Source organism: Neomonachus schauinslandi, chromosome 5 (genome assembly GCF_002201575.2).
Source record: "Neomonachus schauinslandi chromosome 5, ASM220157v2, whole genome shotgun sequence".
NCBI classification, from domain to species: Eukaryota; Metazoa; Chordata; class Mammalia; order Carnivora; family Phocidae; genus Neomonachus; species Neomonachus schauinslandi.
The window spans coordinates 126,516,477-126,535,506 of NC_058407.1; the positions used below are offsets into that span (position 1 = coordinate 126,516,477).

The window sequence follows — 19,030 nt, forward strand, 5'->3', positions numbered from 1 at the left end:
TATTCTTAGGAATACCTAATGATTGGATTTTTTTATTCTTCCTCCTTTTCTGGTTCTTTATCCTGAAATTCTGTCACTGAGAATAGAAATTTGGTTAGGGATAAACATTAGAATAAAAGTAGTTTGACTTAGACGTTTTTATTTTAGGAGCAAATGATGAGAAAGAAACAAGCAATGCACCTCGATGCAAGATATGTTACAATGGTGGAGAATGCGTATTACTACTGCAACCCACCTCCAGCTGAAAAAACAGTAAAAAAGAAACGTCCTCCTCTCCAGGAATATGTCCGGAAACTTTTGTACAAGGATCTCTCCAAGGTTACCACTGAGAAGGTAAATCTCATTGAAGTCATAAAGTAATAGTCAATTCAAGATTTGTAGTAGTGCTAAGATGATATAATATTCAACCAAACTAATTCTTATTCATCCGAATGATTATAGTATTAAGAGCAGTGTGGGGCGCCTGGGTGGCTCAGTCATTAAGCGTCTGCCTTCGCCTCAGGTCATGATCCTAGGGTCCTGGGATCGAGCCCCGCATCGGGCTCCCTGCTCCGCGGGAAGCCTGCTTCTCCCTCTCCCACTCCTGCTTGTGTTCCCTCTCTCGCTGTGTCTCTTTCTGTCAAATAAATAAAATCTTTAAAAAAAAAAAAAGCAGTGCACTTGGCTTCTAGCCTGTGCACTAAATTGTTTCAGTCAAGAACATATTTCAGTTTCTCCAGATCAGTTTGTTTATAGATTGCTTCAGTGTTTGACAAAGTATGGATAAGAAATGTAAGCAGCTTGCATTATAGGAGAAATTGAAGCAGAGCTGTTAAAGTTTCAGCAGTGAAGTTTAGGAGAGTTAAGATTAGATTACAAGTTGAATTGTGATTGCTTCTATACAAGTCATCCTAAAATGGAAGTCGTATGATGATACATAGTATATAGGACTTATGTTTACCTTTTATGATTCTTACTCTGAAGTGGTAACTCTTGTAATTTTAATTTTGGTGCTGTTTATATTTGAAATTACTACTTTGTCGCTGATGTTCTATAATGAATTTGACTTTAAATATTCTGTTTCAGTACTGGGGATCCTATCCTTGAGTGGGCTTTAGGAGGTCCGTGGCCCTCTGAAATTTCATAATTTTGGTCAATTTCCAGAAAAGGTTAAGAAGTGCGGACCTGTTTTCTTAATTATTGCAGTTACCTTGTTAGAAACTTCACTTTTTAAGTAGGAAATGTTGAACAGAACATTTCATGGTTAACTCTGCAAGTTGAAACAACACAGTGTAGAACTTTTTTCTTTTTAGGAAAAAAAATGTAAAACAAATTACCTGCTGGATAGAGAAAACCTGTGGGGAGGAGAAAAGGTGTGCAGTAATACATACATTATACATGGGTGATAAAGAATGATCATGGGACTTTGGAAATTGGACTCAGCTTTCAGAGAGTCAGAAATAGTTGTTTCCAACAAGCAGTTTGAAAGCAGTTTTAGAATTAGCTAAAAGTTTAAAAAATATAGGTTGCTGTGTGGTTAAGACATTAACATTTCCACTAAAGCTTATTTGAGAACATAGTAAGTGCTTGAAAGATGGGTGGTGGCTAGGGTACCTGGATGGCTCAGTTGGTTAAGCGTCTGCCTTCGGCTCAGGTCATGATCCCAGGGTCTTGGGACCGAGTGCCACATTATGGTCCCTGCTCAGCCGGGAGTCTGCTTCTCCTTCTCCCTCTGCCCTCCCTGCTGCGCCTTCTTTCTCTCTCTCTCAAATAAATAAATAAAATCTTAAAAAAAAAAAAAAAAAGATGGATGGTGGCTATAGAGATGAAAAGAGTGCTTTGAGATCTGCCAATAGTATCCTTTTTTTTTTCTTTTCTTTTTTTTCTTCCAGAATAAAAATGGAAGGAACATGATTATAGGTAGAACTCTGCTCACCATCTCATTACCAGTAGAGTTTTTGAAACAGTTAATGGCTAACTTTTATGCGGTACTTATAATGAACCAGTCAGTTTCCTATGTACCTCACATATTTTAACTTGTCTAATCCTTAACAACAAACTGTGGAGTAAGTGCTGTTACTATCCCCCCTTTACACATGAGGAAACAAGATGCTGTGTAATACTAGTCTTGATGTCCATCTTAAGTTATCTTTTAACCCACTGATCTTGGGTTTACTTATTTACTAGAAATTTTTGATTTATAAAAAATATCTGAGATTATTTACGTTAGTGATATGCAAAAGAAAATATTTTTGGTAAACCTTGGGTATATGTTTTTAGTGATTGGATTTTTTTTATCAGTTACAAAAATAGTTTTTATTTTTATTTTATTTTTACTTTTTTATTGTTATGTTTATCACCATACATTACATCATTAGTTTTTGATGTAATGTTCCATGATTCATTGTTTGTGCATAACACCCAGTGCTCCATGCAGAATGTGCCCTCTTTAATACCCGTCACCAGGCTAACCCATCCCCCACCCCCCTCCCCTCTAGAACCCTCAGTTTGTTTTTCAGAGTCCATTGTCTCTCATGGTTCGTCTCCCCGTCCGATTTCCCCCCTTCATTCTTCCCCTCCTACTATCTTCTTTTTTTATTTTTTTATTTTTTTTTAATTTTTTAAAGATTTTATTTATTTATTTGAGAGAGAGAGAATGAGAGAGAGAGCATGAGAGGGGGGAGGGTCAGAGGGAGAAGCAGACTCCCTGCTGAGCAGGGAGCCCCATGCGGGACTCGATCACGGGTCTCCAGGATCATGACCAGAGCTGAAGACAGTCGCTCAACCAACTGAGCCACCCAGGCGCCCATTCTTTTTTTTTTTTCTTAATATATATTGCATTATTTGTTTCAGAGGTACAGATCTGTGATTCAACAGTCTTGTACAATTCACAGCGCTCACCATAGCACATACCCTCCCTAATGTCTATCACCCAGCCACCCCATCCCTCCCACCCCACCCCCCACTCCAGCAACCCTCAGTTTGTTTCCTGAGATTAAGAATTCCTCATATCAGTGAGGTCATATGATACATGTCTTTCTCTGATTGACTTATTTCGCTCAGCATCACACCCTCCAGTTCTATCCACGTCGTTGCAAATGGCAAGATCTCATTCCTTTTGATGGCTGCATAATATTCCATTGTATATATATACACCACATCTTCTTTATAGTGATTGGATTTTGTGAGTATACTCTATTAGCCTGATTGAAGATCTGGAAACTCTAGGAAATTTAGGGGCATCATGAAGAGATGTAGGGCAAATGTGACTAAATTTTGCCAGTAATTAGAAATATCTCACTTTTCCTGTCTCTAAAGTGAAGAAGCTGGGAGAGGATCTCTAAAGTATTTTTCTTTTTTTTTAAAGATTTTATCTATTTTGACAGAGTGTACAAGCAGGGGAAGCAGCAGGCAGAGTGAGAGGGAGAACCAGGCTCCCTGTTGAGCAGGGAGCCCGATGTGGGGCTTGATCCCAGGATTCTGGGATCATAACCTGAGCCAAAGGCAGACGCTTAACCGTCTGAGCCACCCAGGTGCCCCTAAAGTATTTTTCATTTCAAAAGTTCTATGACTGCAAAATCCAAATATCTATATTATTGGGTATATTGGAGTATTATATACTTATCTTAGTAATTGAAACAAAATTCTCTCCGTGTAGGTTTTGAGACAGATGCGAAAGTTGCCCTGGCAGGACCAAGAAGTGAAAGACTATGTTATTTGTTGTATGATAAACATCTGGAATGTGAAATATAATAGTATTCATTGTGTAGCCAACCTTTTAGCAGGACTGGTCCTCTACCAAGAAGATGTTGGAATCCATGTTGTGGATGGAGTTTTAGAAGATATTCGATTAGGAATGGAGGTAATAAGCACTTTCCTTAAAGTTATCAAATTGGAGTGTGTGGAGAATTTAAACAGCTTTTAAACCGATTATTGAAAAATAATAATTTGGAAACCTTCCTTTTCCCTTATGATGTCAGTTTACTGTTTCTTCAGAGTTACTGTTTTCTTAAAGAACCCTGTTGTCTCAGATTTCCTAGTCGTCTTTCAGGCTGTTGCTGGAGAAGTTTTTTTGCTTCTTTTTCTCAAGTTCAGTTAGGCTTATTTTGGAAGAGTATAGTAGATTTAATTATTTCTGGGGCACTAGAACTCAGGTTATAGGAATCTATAAATCTTTTAATTAGGTGAACTGGTAATCTTTTGATAAGAATTTCTGTAAACCGTTTCCTCTTTCTGTTATCGTTTCCTTAATCATGGATTACAGAAAAATAAGCTATGGGGGGCTGCTAGGGAGAATTACATGTTAACTGTGTCATCAACTCAGTTAATGATAGCTTAATACTAAATTTAATATTTAACTTGTTTTTTTTATTAAAACATTTTAAAGATAGCCATTTCTTAGAGAAAAAGTATACCCAAAAATGATCACTTTATTAGAAAAGAAGGAAAGAACCCATTTTTTTTTTCTCTGTTTAGTGTTCTTTCAGTAATGGGTATTATCAAATGACAGGGGAGAATTTTACCTCTTTTCAGCACATTACTACTCTTTAATGGAAATCTGTTTTTTTTTTCTTTAGGTTAATCAACCTAAATTTAATCAGAGACGTATCAGCAGTGCCAAGTTCTTAGGGGAACTTTATAATTATCGAATGGTGGAATCAGCTGTTATTTTTAGGACTCTTTATTCTTTTACTTCATTTGGTGTTAACCCAGATGGCTCTCCAAGTTCACTAGATCCTCCTGAGCACCTTTTCAGAATTAGACTAGTGTGCACTATTTTGGATACCTGTGGCCAGTACTTTGACAGAGGTTCCAGTAAACGAAAACTTGATTGCTTCCTTGTATACTTTCAGGTATGTAAACTCAAATATGCAGCTTGGCATCATTTAATGAATTGCTTGTGTTACAGAAGTATTAGAGAAGAAACACAGTAGCATTCATATATCACATCATCATTAGATTAGATTTTTTTCTTCCTGCAAGGGTATGCTACAGATTAAAAATATATGATGAATTCTATATAAACATTCTACTTGTATTGTCACTTTTATGATTAACAATGATTGATCGTTAATTTTGGGAATTATTTTGGTATGGTTTATAAATTTGATATTAATTTATGGATTATGGTGTTTCGTATGGTAATTTATGAATTAAATTACCTGTGATTTTTGTACATCTGATAACATTTTTAACTCGTCTGTGTTCTGATTTTACATCTAAAATTCTTGTTTCTAAACGATTTCACTTTTTTTTTTTTTTTTAAGAAAAAAGCTATAGTTTTTGGGAAAATACGTTATTTTCAACACAGGAAAAAATATTTGTTCACTCATGGTAAACTCTTGGGTTGTACTTCCCTATTTTAATTTCAGTTAATTATGTAAACTTATGATTTAGAATAAATTAAATTCAGAAACAAATATGGAGAAGGTCCTACAACTTTTATAAGGTTGGTGTTGCAAAAGTTAACTTAGGTTTAGGTTGAACTACTCACTATTGAATTCTCCAGGTTTACTGAAATAAAGTACCGAAAGTACCATTCAATTCTATATGATCATTCTATTCTATATAATCTCTTGTTAGTGTTTTCTTCATTTATTTATTGGTGAAGAAAATAAATTTAAAACTATAACTTTTGAAGTATCAAAAATATATCCACATAGTGGCTGGTGTTAAGTGGGGGCAAATACTCTGGGGGAAGATCAGTTGTTAACTTTGTTCTATCACTGTACCTGTGCAATAGAGGACAACTTGTTAATCCCTTGTTCTCTGAATTGATAAGAAAATGGGGAGGGGAGTTTTGCAGATTTGAGAGTCAGATTCCCTGTTGTATGTAAGGACTATCTTAAGTTGGAGACTGTATCGAAAACCAAAGTTTTGCTGCAAAATGTCAGCTGTAACTATCAGCATCAAAAGTAAATTCTCTTTCAGAAGAGTATCCTTATTTGCATTCACTCTGAAATCCCAGACTGAGAGAAAAAAGCCACTCAGAAATATCCAGGAGCAGAAAGAGACAAAAGTATATTTTGATTAACAAGCAGAAAGGTGTAGCAGGGTATACCTAGGGAATTGGGAGTAAGGAGTGAGTGAAGTCTGGGGGATGAGGGCAGTGTGTTCTAGGTCAGAGAATGTACAGTTAATATGGCAAGGTCAGATAGAAAGGACCACCTGCAGCAGTGCTTCTAAACTTTAATATACATATGCACCACCTGGAGATATTGTTAAAATGCAGACTGTGATTCATTTAGTCTAGAGTAGGGGCCCCAGAGTCCGCATTTCTAACAAGCTCCCAGTTGAGGTCCACACTTTCAGTAGCAAAGACCTACAAACTGGAGAGGAGAAAACACCCAGAAGAATACCCTTTTATATATAAGCAAATTCTTGGGTTGTGCTTTTTAGTTAAACTTACGAATTACAAAGTAGAAAATAGAATGAAGGAACCAGGCTAGGAGAAGAGAGGGAAGATCTCTAAACAGTGCCATATACACAGTAGCTGTTCAATAAATGCTTGTGGATTAATGATTTTTATATATTTCAAAAATTGTATTTTCAGATACTTTAATTGACCTGTTTAAAAAACAGAGCAGGTAGCATAGAGAAAATAATAAAAACATATCAAAATTATGGCTTTGAATCTGGTTGCTTTTGTTGTTTTGTAAAATATTTAAACCCTGTTTGGGGTTTGGGAGTAGGGTTTCTGCCTTGTTTCAGTACCTGGAAATTTATTTGGTATTTTATTTATGATTTTTCCTTGCCTTTAAAAGGGATTTTTGACAGTTGTAATAAAAAAATTAAAATCACCAAATGGCTTAGAAACTGGATTAGGATTATTACTGTTGACCATTAATAAAAATGGTAGGTGTTTTATACAACTAAGTTTTAGCTTAGTTATTATAACTAGGTAACATCACAACGTAGATTATTATTTTAAATATTTTTGTTATTAATTTCTTATAGCTAAATTTATTTTTCATTTGTTATCAGCGTTATGTTTGGTGGAAGAAAAGTTTGGAGGTTTGGACAAAAGACCATCCATTTCCTATTGACATAGATTACATGATCAGTGATACACTAGAACTGCTAAGACCAAAGATCAAACTCTGTAATTCTCTGGAAGAATCCCTCAGGCAGGTACACGACTTGGAACGAGAATTCTTAATAAAACTAGGTAAGCAATTAATTACAGAGAGAAAATGAAGATGATATTTGCCAGATTGTTTCTAGAATTTGCTTTATGTTGTTATCAGAGTTTGCTTTTGTATATTTTCTGTTTTCAATGTTGAGTGTTACATAATAGTGTTAGGTAAGACCTGGGTGGCATACTTCTTGATTTCATTAAATAATCCCGACTTAGAGGAAAACAGTCATGTAAGACTTGAAGGAAAGGATAGTGATGGAAAAACACCTCCTGGGGCGCCTGGGTGGCTCAGTTGTTAGGCATCTGCCTTCCGCTCGTGTCATGATCCCAGGGTCCTGGGATCAAGCCCCTCATCGGGCTCCCTGCTTGGCGGGGGGCCTTCTTCTCCCTCTCCCACTCCCCTTGCTTGTGTTCCCTCTTTCGCTGTCTCTCCCTCTGTCAAATAAATAAATAAAATCTTTAAATACAAACAAACAAAACACACTCTCCTGTCAGCCTCTCTTAATTAGTAGAAGTTTTGGTTGCTAAAACAAAACACTTTTGATGAAAGCATCTCTTATATATACAGTATATATTTCCAACAAGCATTATTTCCTAAGATACTGCAGGCTAGACACTGTAGGGAGAGTATCTGTTAGAAGTTTTGGAACTACCCTGTGGAATTTCAGACCTTATTCCCTGGGAAAGTTGTCTCTATTTCTTTTTTTTTTTTTTTAAGATTTTTTTTTTTATTTTTTTCATTTATTTGACAGAGAGAGAGATAGCGAGAGCAGGAACACAAGCAGGGGGAGTGGGAGAGGGAGAAGCAGGCTTCCCGCTGAGCAGGGAGCCCGATGCGAGACTCGATCCCAGGACCCTGGGATCATGACCCGAGCCGAAGGCAGATGCTTAACGACTGAGCCACCCAGGCGCCCAGTTGTCTCTATTTCTAAGGACCAGAGAAAATGTGAGAACTACGTGCTATAGGACAGTTGGTCTGTTTAGTTTCTCAACATCCTTCTGAGACTGTTCTGGAAGAAGAGTTCGCTCTTGAACAGCTGCCAGGGAGTAGGAGCTGACTAACTTTGTCAGTGGAAATAACTGGAATGAGGTACAGCCTTACCAATCTGGTTTGCTTGCTAATTAATTCTTAGCATGTTAGCATGTTTTATTGTAGTCATTTCAAAGTAACATATTTTTAGGCTGTTAAGCTAGTGTTTTATTTCCTGCCAGCACTTGATACCCATATGTCTGTCATTAGGAGATCCTTAAGCTTCACCATTTATGCTAACTGCATAAATTTACTATGTCGCATATCTAAAGAACTACTTTTCATGGCAAAGGTATTTGTGACTTTTTTTCCTCTAAAACTATTTTTTTTCATATTATATCCAGCATTTTAATAGGATTTCTTTCTCCAAAGGTCCATCCTCCTTTGAGAATATGATTGCTGTTACCTATTTGAGCAGTATTTTTAAAGGTGCTCCTGATTGTGAAACTGTTCCCTTTTCTACCACTCCACCCAGAGGGGCATATGTGATCCCTTTGTTCTTTGAACTTTTGTCCCAAGTTATCTGGTTTTTTTTTTTCCTTTTCAGATTTCCAATTGTATAAAATGATCATTTCAGGCAGAGTACTCATTTATCTTAATTATTTCATTTACTTCAAATGCTTTTAAAAATTTTTTTTATTTTAAAGATTTTATTAGAGCACAAGAAAGTGGGGGAGGACAGAGGAGAGGGAGAAGCAGACTCCCTGCTGAGCAGGGAGCCCCATGTGGGGCTCAATCCCAGGACCCTGAGATCATGACCTAAGCCGAAGGCAGAGGCTTAATCGACAGCCACGCAGGTGCTCCTACTTCAAGTGCTTTGATGTAGTTAAGTCTTAGCTTTGTTTCCCAAAAACTTTTACAAATGGTACTCTCTGTGTAGTGGGCACGGGTAACACTAGTTTGACACCTAGTTTGGTAGCAGTACAGAGTGTGGTGTGCTTTATCCTTTATAGAGCAAAGGGTTAAGTTAAAGGACCTCAGGCTTCTTTTGAGGGGGTCTGTTCTTGTTTAGAATATGGGAAGGGAAAAACAGGCCACCATTTGTGAATCAAACTCTAAAGATGATGACAACTAGAATCAATATGCTCCCAAGTTGTCCCATTTTCCTCCTGTTTTAGAGTCTAAATATCAGGAAGAAGATATACATAAGTGATTATGTATATTAAATCTATTTCCTATTGATAAACCATAAGATAATACAGGATCTTGCCTTTGGTAGTTTTTTTGTTTTCAAGCACTTTGTAAATTCATATTATTTTAACTTTATAACAGCCCAATGCTAACATAATAGTTAATGAGAAAGCACTACAAAGTTCCTTTGTATTTTGAAAGTCATTTTAATATTATTAAAAGTAGTAGTACTTGTTTGGAGCCCCTGGTGGCTCCATTGTTTAAATGGCCGACTTGATCTCGGCTCAGGTCATGATCTCAGGGTTGTGGGATCAAGCCGCACGTCAGGCTCTGCGCTCAGCATGGAGTCTGCTTGAGGATTCTCTCTCTCCCTCTGCCCCTCCCCTCACTCTATCTCTCTGTAAAATAAATATATCTTAAAAAAAAAAAGTAATGCTTGTTTATGGCAGAAATTGTGAAAAATACCAAGAAAACAAAAGTCCCATTCCATACATAAGAATAATCATGTGTTAACATTTTTTGGTATATGTTCTGTTCTTTTAAAATTTTTTCACGTTTGCAGTTTTATAACTGGATTTTTTTCTACCTATTATGAAATTTCTTCCTGACATGAAATATTTTTCTAATTCTTAATTGGCTGTATTCCTTTGTATGAATGTGCCATAATTTTTTTAATCCTATTGTTTGACACTTAGGTTATTTCCAGTTTTACGTTACTATAAGTAACATTTCTGTGTGATATTTGTGTTTATCTTGGTTTTCTCAGTACAGACATAGAATTACTAGCTAAGACATTCTCTTTAAATTTAAGAACAAAACCAAAATGGTTATAGGCAATATAATCTGGTTTGGAACTTCTAGATTGTATTGTAGTATAAGGAACAGAAATGAGGGAAACAGAAGTGAAAAAGAAAAGAAACCACATGAATAAATTATAAAGCCAACAGTATACTTTACGAATTAGAAATAAAATCAGTAGAACAGAATAAAAGGCCTAGAAGCACCCCCAGTTAAATACAAAATAATTTATCTATAATAAACTAGGAATCTTAAAAATAGGATAAGGGCAGTAGGTCAGCATTTTGGAGGAAAATTGATATAGAGCCACATCTTCTCAAATTCCAGATGGATTCAGGAGTTAAGTATTTATTTTTAGGGATGCCTGGGTGGATCAGTTAAGCGTTTGCCTTTGACTCAGGTCATGATCCCAGGGTCCTGGGATCGAGTTCTGCATCAGGCTCTTTGCTCAGCGGGGAGCCTGCTTCTCCCTCTCCCTCTCCCACTGCCGCTCCCCCTGCTTGTGTGCGCGCTCTCTCCTCTTTCGCTCTCTGACAAATAAAATCTAAAAAAAAGTTTATTTTTAAAAATAGATCTGATTTTCAAATATTTGGAGAGGTGTTAATTTTCCCAAATTCTAAAACAGTAGAAGAAATCATATACATGGCAACAGATTTGGGCTTTTAAAGCTTTTATACGATAGAAAAATAAAATTAAAGTGAAAATAGCTTCCATGCCAGGTTAGTTTCACTTACATAAAGAGCACAGGCAAATTGGTAATAAAATAGAATACCCTAATAGATAAATGAACATGACATAATCACATAAGGGAGGGCGGGGGAGAATTGGTGTTTTTATTGAGTACTGTCTGACGCCAGAATGACACAGGAAGGTAATGTTAGTCCTATTTGGCAAATCAAAACATTGGGCTAACCTGTCAAGCCAGAATTCAAAGACTGTGCTCTCTCTGACATATTAAGTATGAGAGGAAATGCTTAACATGTCAAGTAAGCAGAAAAATATAATTTAAAGCAGTCTGAAAGGAAGTATTACAGTTATTACTATTTCTGTTATGAGTAGGAGAACTGAGGCACCAAGCAGCATTTTGTTGTTTGTATTTTGTTAACCCTATGTCCTGTGGGTGTACATTTTTATCTCCATTGTTTATTTTAGATTGAAAGTGTCCTAGGGATCAACAGCTGGATAGTTATTGTACTGTTTAGCAAATGCAAAATATATTTATAAATTGCTTTTGAAAGTAACCTGCAATGCAAATGAAAGTGTGCTAGAAATAGTATGTATTTTCCTTACAAATTGGAAGTATGACTATCAAAACAAAGCAACTTATACATTATAGTTCTTCCCACTGTGCATGTTTAAGTGGATAGAACAAAGGTGTAAGGATAGTTCATGCCATGTGAGTTTATCAGTACTGTGATATTTTTACTGAGAATGTAAGATTTAGACAGTTGTGACTGTATTTTTTTGCCCTTGATAACTTAAATAATAGTCCAATATTCTGCTTCTTAAAGTCCCTATAAATAAGTAAATAAATAAAATGTATATGTATAAAATCTATATTTGTATCTGAAAACTAATAAGTGAGAAATTTTAAGTTAATGGATTCTCATTCTGAAACACCAACTTCTTTTCTCACCATTAATTTTCCTTTCTCTGAGCATTTTCTAACTTTTCTTAATTTTTTTTTTATTTTCAAACTTCAGTGTACCTACTTTAATCACTCTGTACTTTCATATTTTTGTCAGTTCTTGGTTAATTTCTTAAACTTAAGACACTGGAATAATTTTTTACTCTTATTGGTTAAATTATTCAAATTCTCTGGGCTTCAGTATTCCTCATAAAACGAAAGAGTTAAATCATTACATGCTTGCTAAAGTTGCTTTCTGCTCTAATCATCTAAGAGTCTGAATAAACAAGTATTTACTAAACACCTACTGTGTATTTATCAATGTATGGCCTCTGATAAGTTATGAATATATAAAACAAGTTCTTTGTCTTCAAGGGCCTTATAATTTGATGTAACGTTTATGAAATCATTAGGAAAAAAACATTACATGGTGTATCCTTATAAAATGCTATGAGAAATTCTCCAACTGCTTTAGGAGCAAGTAGGAAGAGTAATAGATTCAGATATTCATTGCATTTATGCAGGAAGTAAAATTTAGACTGAACTCAGAGAATGTATAGGAAGGACCTGAAAGTGTACATTGAAGGATATTCTCTATTGAGAAGAGCATCAGATGAGCAGGATTCCAAGATAGTATGCTTTGTGACAGAGAAGAGGCCCAAGCTATAGGAGAAGGCTCAGAAGAGAACAGGGGAAAGTCAAGTCAGACGAGGCATCTTTAAAAGTAGAGCGAGTGGTTTGGAATTCAAATGTTAATTAAGAGGAATTGACTAGGTAGTGAGGTGTAGATGAACATGGGAGGTGGAAGCAAATTTAAGCCAGGGAATTCCCTGAGGAGGATGATACTGAAGAAAAAAATTAAGCCCTTTGGTGACACAACTTTGCCTCCTTCCTTTAGTCTTAATGTACAGACACTCAGATTGATAGCCAAATGTGATTTCTCCACGAAGGCGACATAGTTTTATATCTTTGATGTTGGAGAAATTCTAAAATGTCATTTGATAAAAAGTGTGACCGAGGCTGCATCTTACATGGTTGAGGCTGCATTTTATATGCTGGTACGTTTTGTTCGTGTTCATCTGAGATGGAGATAAACAGAAGGTGAAAGAAAAAAAAATACGTATGTTTATTTTGTTTTTTTTTGTTTTTTTTTGTTTTTTTTTTTTTTTTTAAAGATTTTATTTATTCATTTGACACACAGAGATACAGAGAGGGAGAGAGAGAGCATGAGCAGGGAGAGAGGCAGAGGGAGAGGGAGAAGCAGGCTCCCCGCCGAGCCAGGAGCCCGATGTGAGGCTCGATCCCAGGACCCCGGGATCATGACCCGAGCCGAAGGCAGACGCCTAACCATCTGAGCCACCCAGGCGCCCCAATACGTATGTTTATATATACACACATATACATACATACATTATATATATATATATATAATGTGTCATTGCTTTTTTGTTGAAATGAAGGTCTCTTTAGTTTGTAAAATGTTTCTCAAATAATTCTAAATTGTATGCTTATTCTATTCTGAGAAAATGGCTGTTGAATTTTCTCACTTAATACATACTTCTCAGGGTGCCTGGGTGGCTCAGTCGTTAAGCGTCTGCCTTCGGCTCGGGTCATGATCCCAGAGTCCTGGGATCGAGCCCCGCATCAGGCTCCCTGCTCAGCAGGAAACCTGCTTCTCCCTCTCCCACTCCCCCTGCTTGTGTTCCCTCTGTCGCTGTGTCTCTGTCAAATAAATAAAATCTTTAAAAAAAAAATACATACTTCTAAATTAAGTGGTATAATATTGAAAATTTACTCCTTTTTATGTTTTTTTCCACTTTCTCCTCATTTCAAGGCCTAGTAAATGACAAAGACTCAAAAGATTCTATGACAGAAGGAGAAAACCTTGAAGAGGATGAAGAAGAAGAAGAAGGAGGAGCTGAAACAGAAGAACAATCTGGAAATGAAAGTGAAGTAAATGAACCAGAAGAAGAGGTGATGACTTTTGTTTATAGCCAATAGGTACATTTGTACAAGAATATCTTGATTATTTGAGCCAAGATTTTCTTTAATGTATAAAATAAGATCTCCTCCTTAGTTTTATTACAGGAACTGTAACTAGTAGTATATGTCTGTTGGAAAACCTATGGAATTAAGGTGTTTTTTTGTTTTTTTTTTTTAAGTAAGAAAATCATAGTATTGACCAGAAGATCATAGGACATTTTTTTAGAGTAGATTTTGCTGCTGCACTAATTAGATAAACAGAATCTAATAATTTAAACATCTTTAGTAAATGTGTCATTGAAAAGTGACTCATTTTTCTGTATTTCTCATCTGAAGAGTTAGGATGTATTTCCTCTTTTTCAAAAGTGAACTTCTATAACTTTAAAGTTGTATCATTTTTAACCATTGCTTACTTTTCCAATTGCAGTTGTGAATATCATACATGATATGCATGTGTTTGCTAAGTAGAAAAACACAATGTTCATTTGTCCTGGAGGAGAAGTGAAAGATGTGGTTTAATAAATGAAGTTGGAGGAGTTTGCTTCTCCCTCTCAAGACCACCCTTTCCCATGGCTGCTCTCCAAGCATAGGGAGAACATTTTAAAGAGAGAAGATAGTTGATTAATAAGAGCGGTGTGAGAGGGGCGCCTGGTTGGGCGTCTGCCTTCGGCTCAGGTCATGATTCCGGGGTCCTGGGATCAAGCCCTACGTTGGGCTCCTGGCTTAGCCTGCTTCTCCCTCTCCCTCTGCCTCCCCCCCTGCTCATGCTCGCTCTCTCTCTGTATCTCTGTGTCTCAAATGAATAAATAAAATCTTTAAAAAAAAAAAAAAAGCAGTGTGAGATATTCTACAACTTCAACTGAGAAAGAAAGGACTAGAGTTAGTTCACTCTTCAGAAAATTGTGCTCTTTGTTTTCGTCTTGGTCCTCAACTTGGTCCTTGGTTCCATATGGCCTTTCAAAGTTATTCCTAGCACCTAACAACCATGATATTTCCTCCTGGATATCAGCTATGTAAATTAAAGATAACTTTAAAGATTAAGTAAGTGTTCTGCTAAAATTCTAATATTGTGTAGTGTAGCATTTATATATTTTAACAGTAAGTACAAGATTTATCATTATAGTAGTAATAATATTTACATAACCGTTTCTGATAGGTGAGAAAATAAGGCACAGGTAGTTTAATTTGCCCAAAATCTCATAGTAGTAAGTGCTGAGCCAGTATTTGAACTCAGACAGTGTGACCTGTGTGACCTGTGTATTGCTGCCCCTCCTGCTTTCCTTAGCCAGTTTTTGTGGTCCGTTCACTTCCAGATCCCACAGATTATTATGTATAATAGGGATTAGGATAGTGGAATTCTTGTTCAGCATTTCAATTTCAAAAGTTAATCCATTTTATTTTGCCTGAGTAATATGAAAATAAAGGGTAAAGAGAAAAAGTTAATGCAGTTTAACTTAGTTTAGCTTAATTTTTGAATAGGAAGTTGTTTTTTTTTTTAATTTTATTTTATTATGTTATGTTAGTCACCATACATTACATCATTAGTTTTTGATGTAGTGTTCCATGATTCGTTGTTTGCGTATAACACCCAGTGCTCCATTCAATACGTGCCCTTCTTAATACCCATCACGGGCTAACCCATCCCTCACGCCCCTCCCCTCTAAAACCCTCAGTTTGTTTCTCAGAGTCCATAGTCTCTCATGGTTCGTCTCCCCCTCTGATTCCCCCCCTTCATTTTCCCTTCTTTTTTTTTTTTTAAACATGTATTATGTGTTTCAGAGGTACAGGTCTGTGATTCATCAGACTTACACAATTCACAGTGCTCACAATAGCACATACCCTCCCCAATGTCTGTCACCCAGCCACCCCATCCCTCCCACCCCCCACCACTCCAGCAACCCTCAGTTTTGTTTCCTGAGATTAAGAATTCCTCATATCAGTGAGGTCATATGATACTTGTCTTTCTCTGATTGACTTATTTCGCTCAGCATAACACTCCAGTTCCATCCACATCGTTGCAAATGGCAAGATTTCTTGTTTTTTGATGGCTGCATAATATTCCATTGTATGTATATGTGTGTGTGTATATATATATATATATATATATATATATATATATATATACACGCACCACATCTTCTCTATCCATTCATCTGTTGATGGACATCTTGACTCTTTCCATAGTTTGGCTATTGTGGACATTGTTGCTATAAACATCAGGGTGCACGTACCCGTTCAGATCCCTACATTTGTATCTTTGGGGTAAATACCCAGTAGTGCAATTGCTGGATCGTAGGGTAGCTCTATTTTCAACTTTCTGAGGAACCTCCACACTGTTTTCCAGAGTGGCTTCACCAGCTTGCATTCCCACCAACAGTGTAGGAGGGTTCCCCTATCTCCACATCCCCGCCAACATCTGTCATTTCCTGACTTGTTAATTTTAGCCATTCTGACTGGTGTGAGGTGGTATCTCATTGAGGTTTTGATTTGGATTTCCCTGATGCTGAGTGATGTTGAGCATTTTTTTCATGTATCTGTTGGCTATTTGGATGTCTTCTTTGGAAAAATGTCTGTTCATGTCTTCTGCCCATTTCTTGATTGGATTATTTGTTCTTTGGATGTTGAGTTTGATAAGTTCTTTGTAGATTTTGGATACTAGCCCTTTATCTGGTATGTCATTTGCGAATATCTTCTCCCATTCTGTCGGTTGTCTTTTGGTTTTGTTGACTGTTTCCTTTGCTGTGCAAAAGCTTTTTATCTTGATGACGTCCCAATAGTTCATTTTTGGCCTTGCTTGAATAGGAAGTATTTTTTAAGTGGTAAGAAGTGATTAATTTTTTCAAGCAAATTTAAGAGCATCTCTTGCAAGTTTGATTTTGAATTATAGACTTATGTTTATAAAAAAGCTAATACATCTCGGGGCGCCTGGGTGGCTCAGTTGGTTAAACATCTGCCTTTGGCTCAGGTCATGATCCCGAGTCCTGGGATCGAGCTTCACGTCAGGCTCCCTGCTCAGCAGAGAGCCTGCTTCTCCCTCTTTCTCGGGCCCTCCCTTCCTCCCAGCTCGTGTTCTCTCTCTCTCTCTCACTTTCTCTCAAATAAAAAAAAAAAAAAAGGTAATACATTTGAAAAAAGTAAATGCATTTCTTACATCCCAGAATATTTCCACTTTAGAAATGCTAAAAATCTCTCTCTGTATAGTAAATTATAATACACTATTTGGATTTTTGGAATTAATTGTTATGTATACTAAAAAAGTTGTAACAAATTTAAATAATTCATTTTCTCTTAGGAATTATTTCTCATTCACATTATTTCTCTTAGCACAGTGAGAAGCTGGATTTAGTGTAGTCATTTTTTAAACCTACAGATCTAAGTAAGAATGAATTGTTGGAAATGGAAGAATACACAGATGCGGTGCAACTGTGTCTTTTTTGTGTGTGTGCCGTTTTGAAAAAAATCACCTTGAAAAAAAATTTCCAGTCTTCTGTTTGAAAATCTGGCTGTTAGAAGACAAGGTGGGAGGGCGCCTGGGTGGCTCAGATGGTTAAGTGTCTGCCTTCGGCTCAGGTCATAATCCCAGGGTCCTGGGATCGAGTCCAGCATTGGGCTCCCTGCTAGGCGGGGAGCCTGCTTCTCCCTCTGCCTCTGCTTCTCTCTCTCTGACTCTCATGAATAAATTAAAAAAAAAAAAAAAAGAAGAGGAGGTGGGGACATTGACAGGAGAGGATGGGGAGAAGTTCAGGGGTCAGAATGTCTAGCTCCTCTGCTTAATAAGCAGTGTGTCCTTGAGCAAGTCACTTAACTTACTCAAGCCTTGTTTTTTTCATGTATAAAAATGGGGACATGAAAGCTTATCCTGCCTTCTTCAGAATTCAGTAGAGCAAACAAAATGAAGTATGTGAGTGCACCTTCCAAGCTGAGGTGCTTTATACAACGTAGTGCTTTATAAATTTAGTGTTCTTGCTTTCAACTGTTAACCGTGTTAAATTTGAACTATTTATTGACTTTCAGAGTTAGATGGGTATTAAAGAACTACTATGAAAAATTCAGTCTCAAAATAGGAGAAATCTACAAAAGTTTCAGGAAGCTCATTCCTTGTGCAATTCAAGGAAGAATTTCTACAAAGGATCTTTGTATTATTAGATGAGCGGAAGATAGTGAGATGGGTTTTTGGCTACTGGTGTGCATTAGTTTTTAACTAATGCTGCCTGCTGACTTTGCTCTGAGTCGTAGGCAGACTGCGTAAAAGGCTGGAACTTGAGAATAATGAACAATTATACAGAAGTTTTTAAATCTTAAGGCATATAAAATAGAGATCCTTTTCAAAATGTTTTAATCTTCTAATGTTAAATAATTTCAGGAGGGTTCTGATAATGATGATGATGAAGGTGAGGAGGAAGAGGAAGAGAATACTGATTACCTTACAGACTCCAATAAAGAGAACGAAACCGATGAAGAAAATACTGTATGTATGGCTGAAAATTGGCTTTTGAAATCATTCCACATTCTCATTATTATTTCAGTTATAGCCACTGAAGTTGTGTTTCTTGTGATTATTTGAAAAATATTCTTTTGGAAATTCATTTTGTTTCTTTTCCTATCTTAAGTACTTTACTGTATTAACACTTTCTTTTTAACATGTAATAATGTTACATACTTTACTCACTCATTCCTTGAGTTACGTTGAACCAAGTTATCAGTACAAAAGACTCTGCCGTCCAAAACATGATAGTTAAAATTTCTGGTCTGGTTTCTTGTTTTGTTTTAATAAGGAGGTAATGATTAAGGGAGGTGGACTTAAGCACGTACCTTGTGTGGAAGATGAGGACTTCATTCAAGCTCTGGATAAAATGATGCTGGAAAATCTTCAGGTATGAACGGTTCCTCCAGAGTGTCTTCTCACTACAGAATACTGCAGCACATTCCATTCTGGTTGACACCAGGGTCTCCACATCTAAACATTTGCCTCTGCAGCAGCTTTTTCCTGTGTGTACAGCTTGCAGTTGCCAGTACTTCTCACATCCCAGATCCTGATTTGAACATTTCTTTGAGATACGCTGGGAAAAAATGTAGTAAATATAAGACTTAGAACAGAGTAATTTCATTGTACGGTCTCTGCCTTTTGTCTCTGAAGTCCTATCTCTGTTTCTAAGACCTTTTTACTTATGGTTTGTTTAGGATTCAAACTTTACCAACGATAAATATTTGGGGAAATTTAATATACCAAATTCTTAAGTTTGATTTAAAATTTGAATGACTGGGATGCCTGGGTGGCTCAGTCGATTGAGCGTCTGCCTTTGACTCAGGTCATGATCCCAGGGGCCTGGGATCGAGTCCCGCA

General features: G+C 36.6%; 1 protein-coding gene across 2 annotated transcripts in view; it reads left to right on the top strand.

Moving 5' to 3' along the window:
- UPF2 (UPF2 regulator of nonsense mediated mRNA decay) overlaps positions 1-19,030 on the top strand; it is a 113,145-nt gene that overhangs the window by 70,512 nt on the left and 23,603 nt on the right. For both annotated transcript variants that reach the window (XM_021696720.2, XM_021696721.2), the window contains exons 12-18: positions 148-333; positions 3,638-3,841; positions 4,557-4,832; positions 6,964-7,147; positions 13,538-13,677; positions 18,050-18,154; positions 18,462-18,560. In XM_021696720.2, the coding sequence (XP_021552395.1) occupies positions 148-333; positions 3,638-3,841; positions 4,557-4,832; positions 6,964-7,147; positions 13,538-13,677; positions 18,050-18,154; positions 18,462-18,560 (1,194 nt within the window). The remainder of the gene's footprint in view (positions 1-147; positions 334-3,637; positions 3,842-4,556; positions 4,833-6,963; positions 7,148-13,537; positions 13,678-18,049; positions 18,155-18,461; positions 18,561-19,030) is intronic.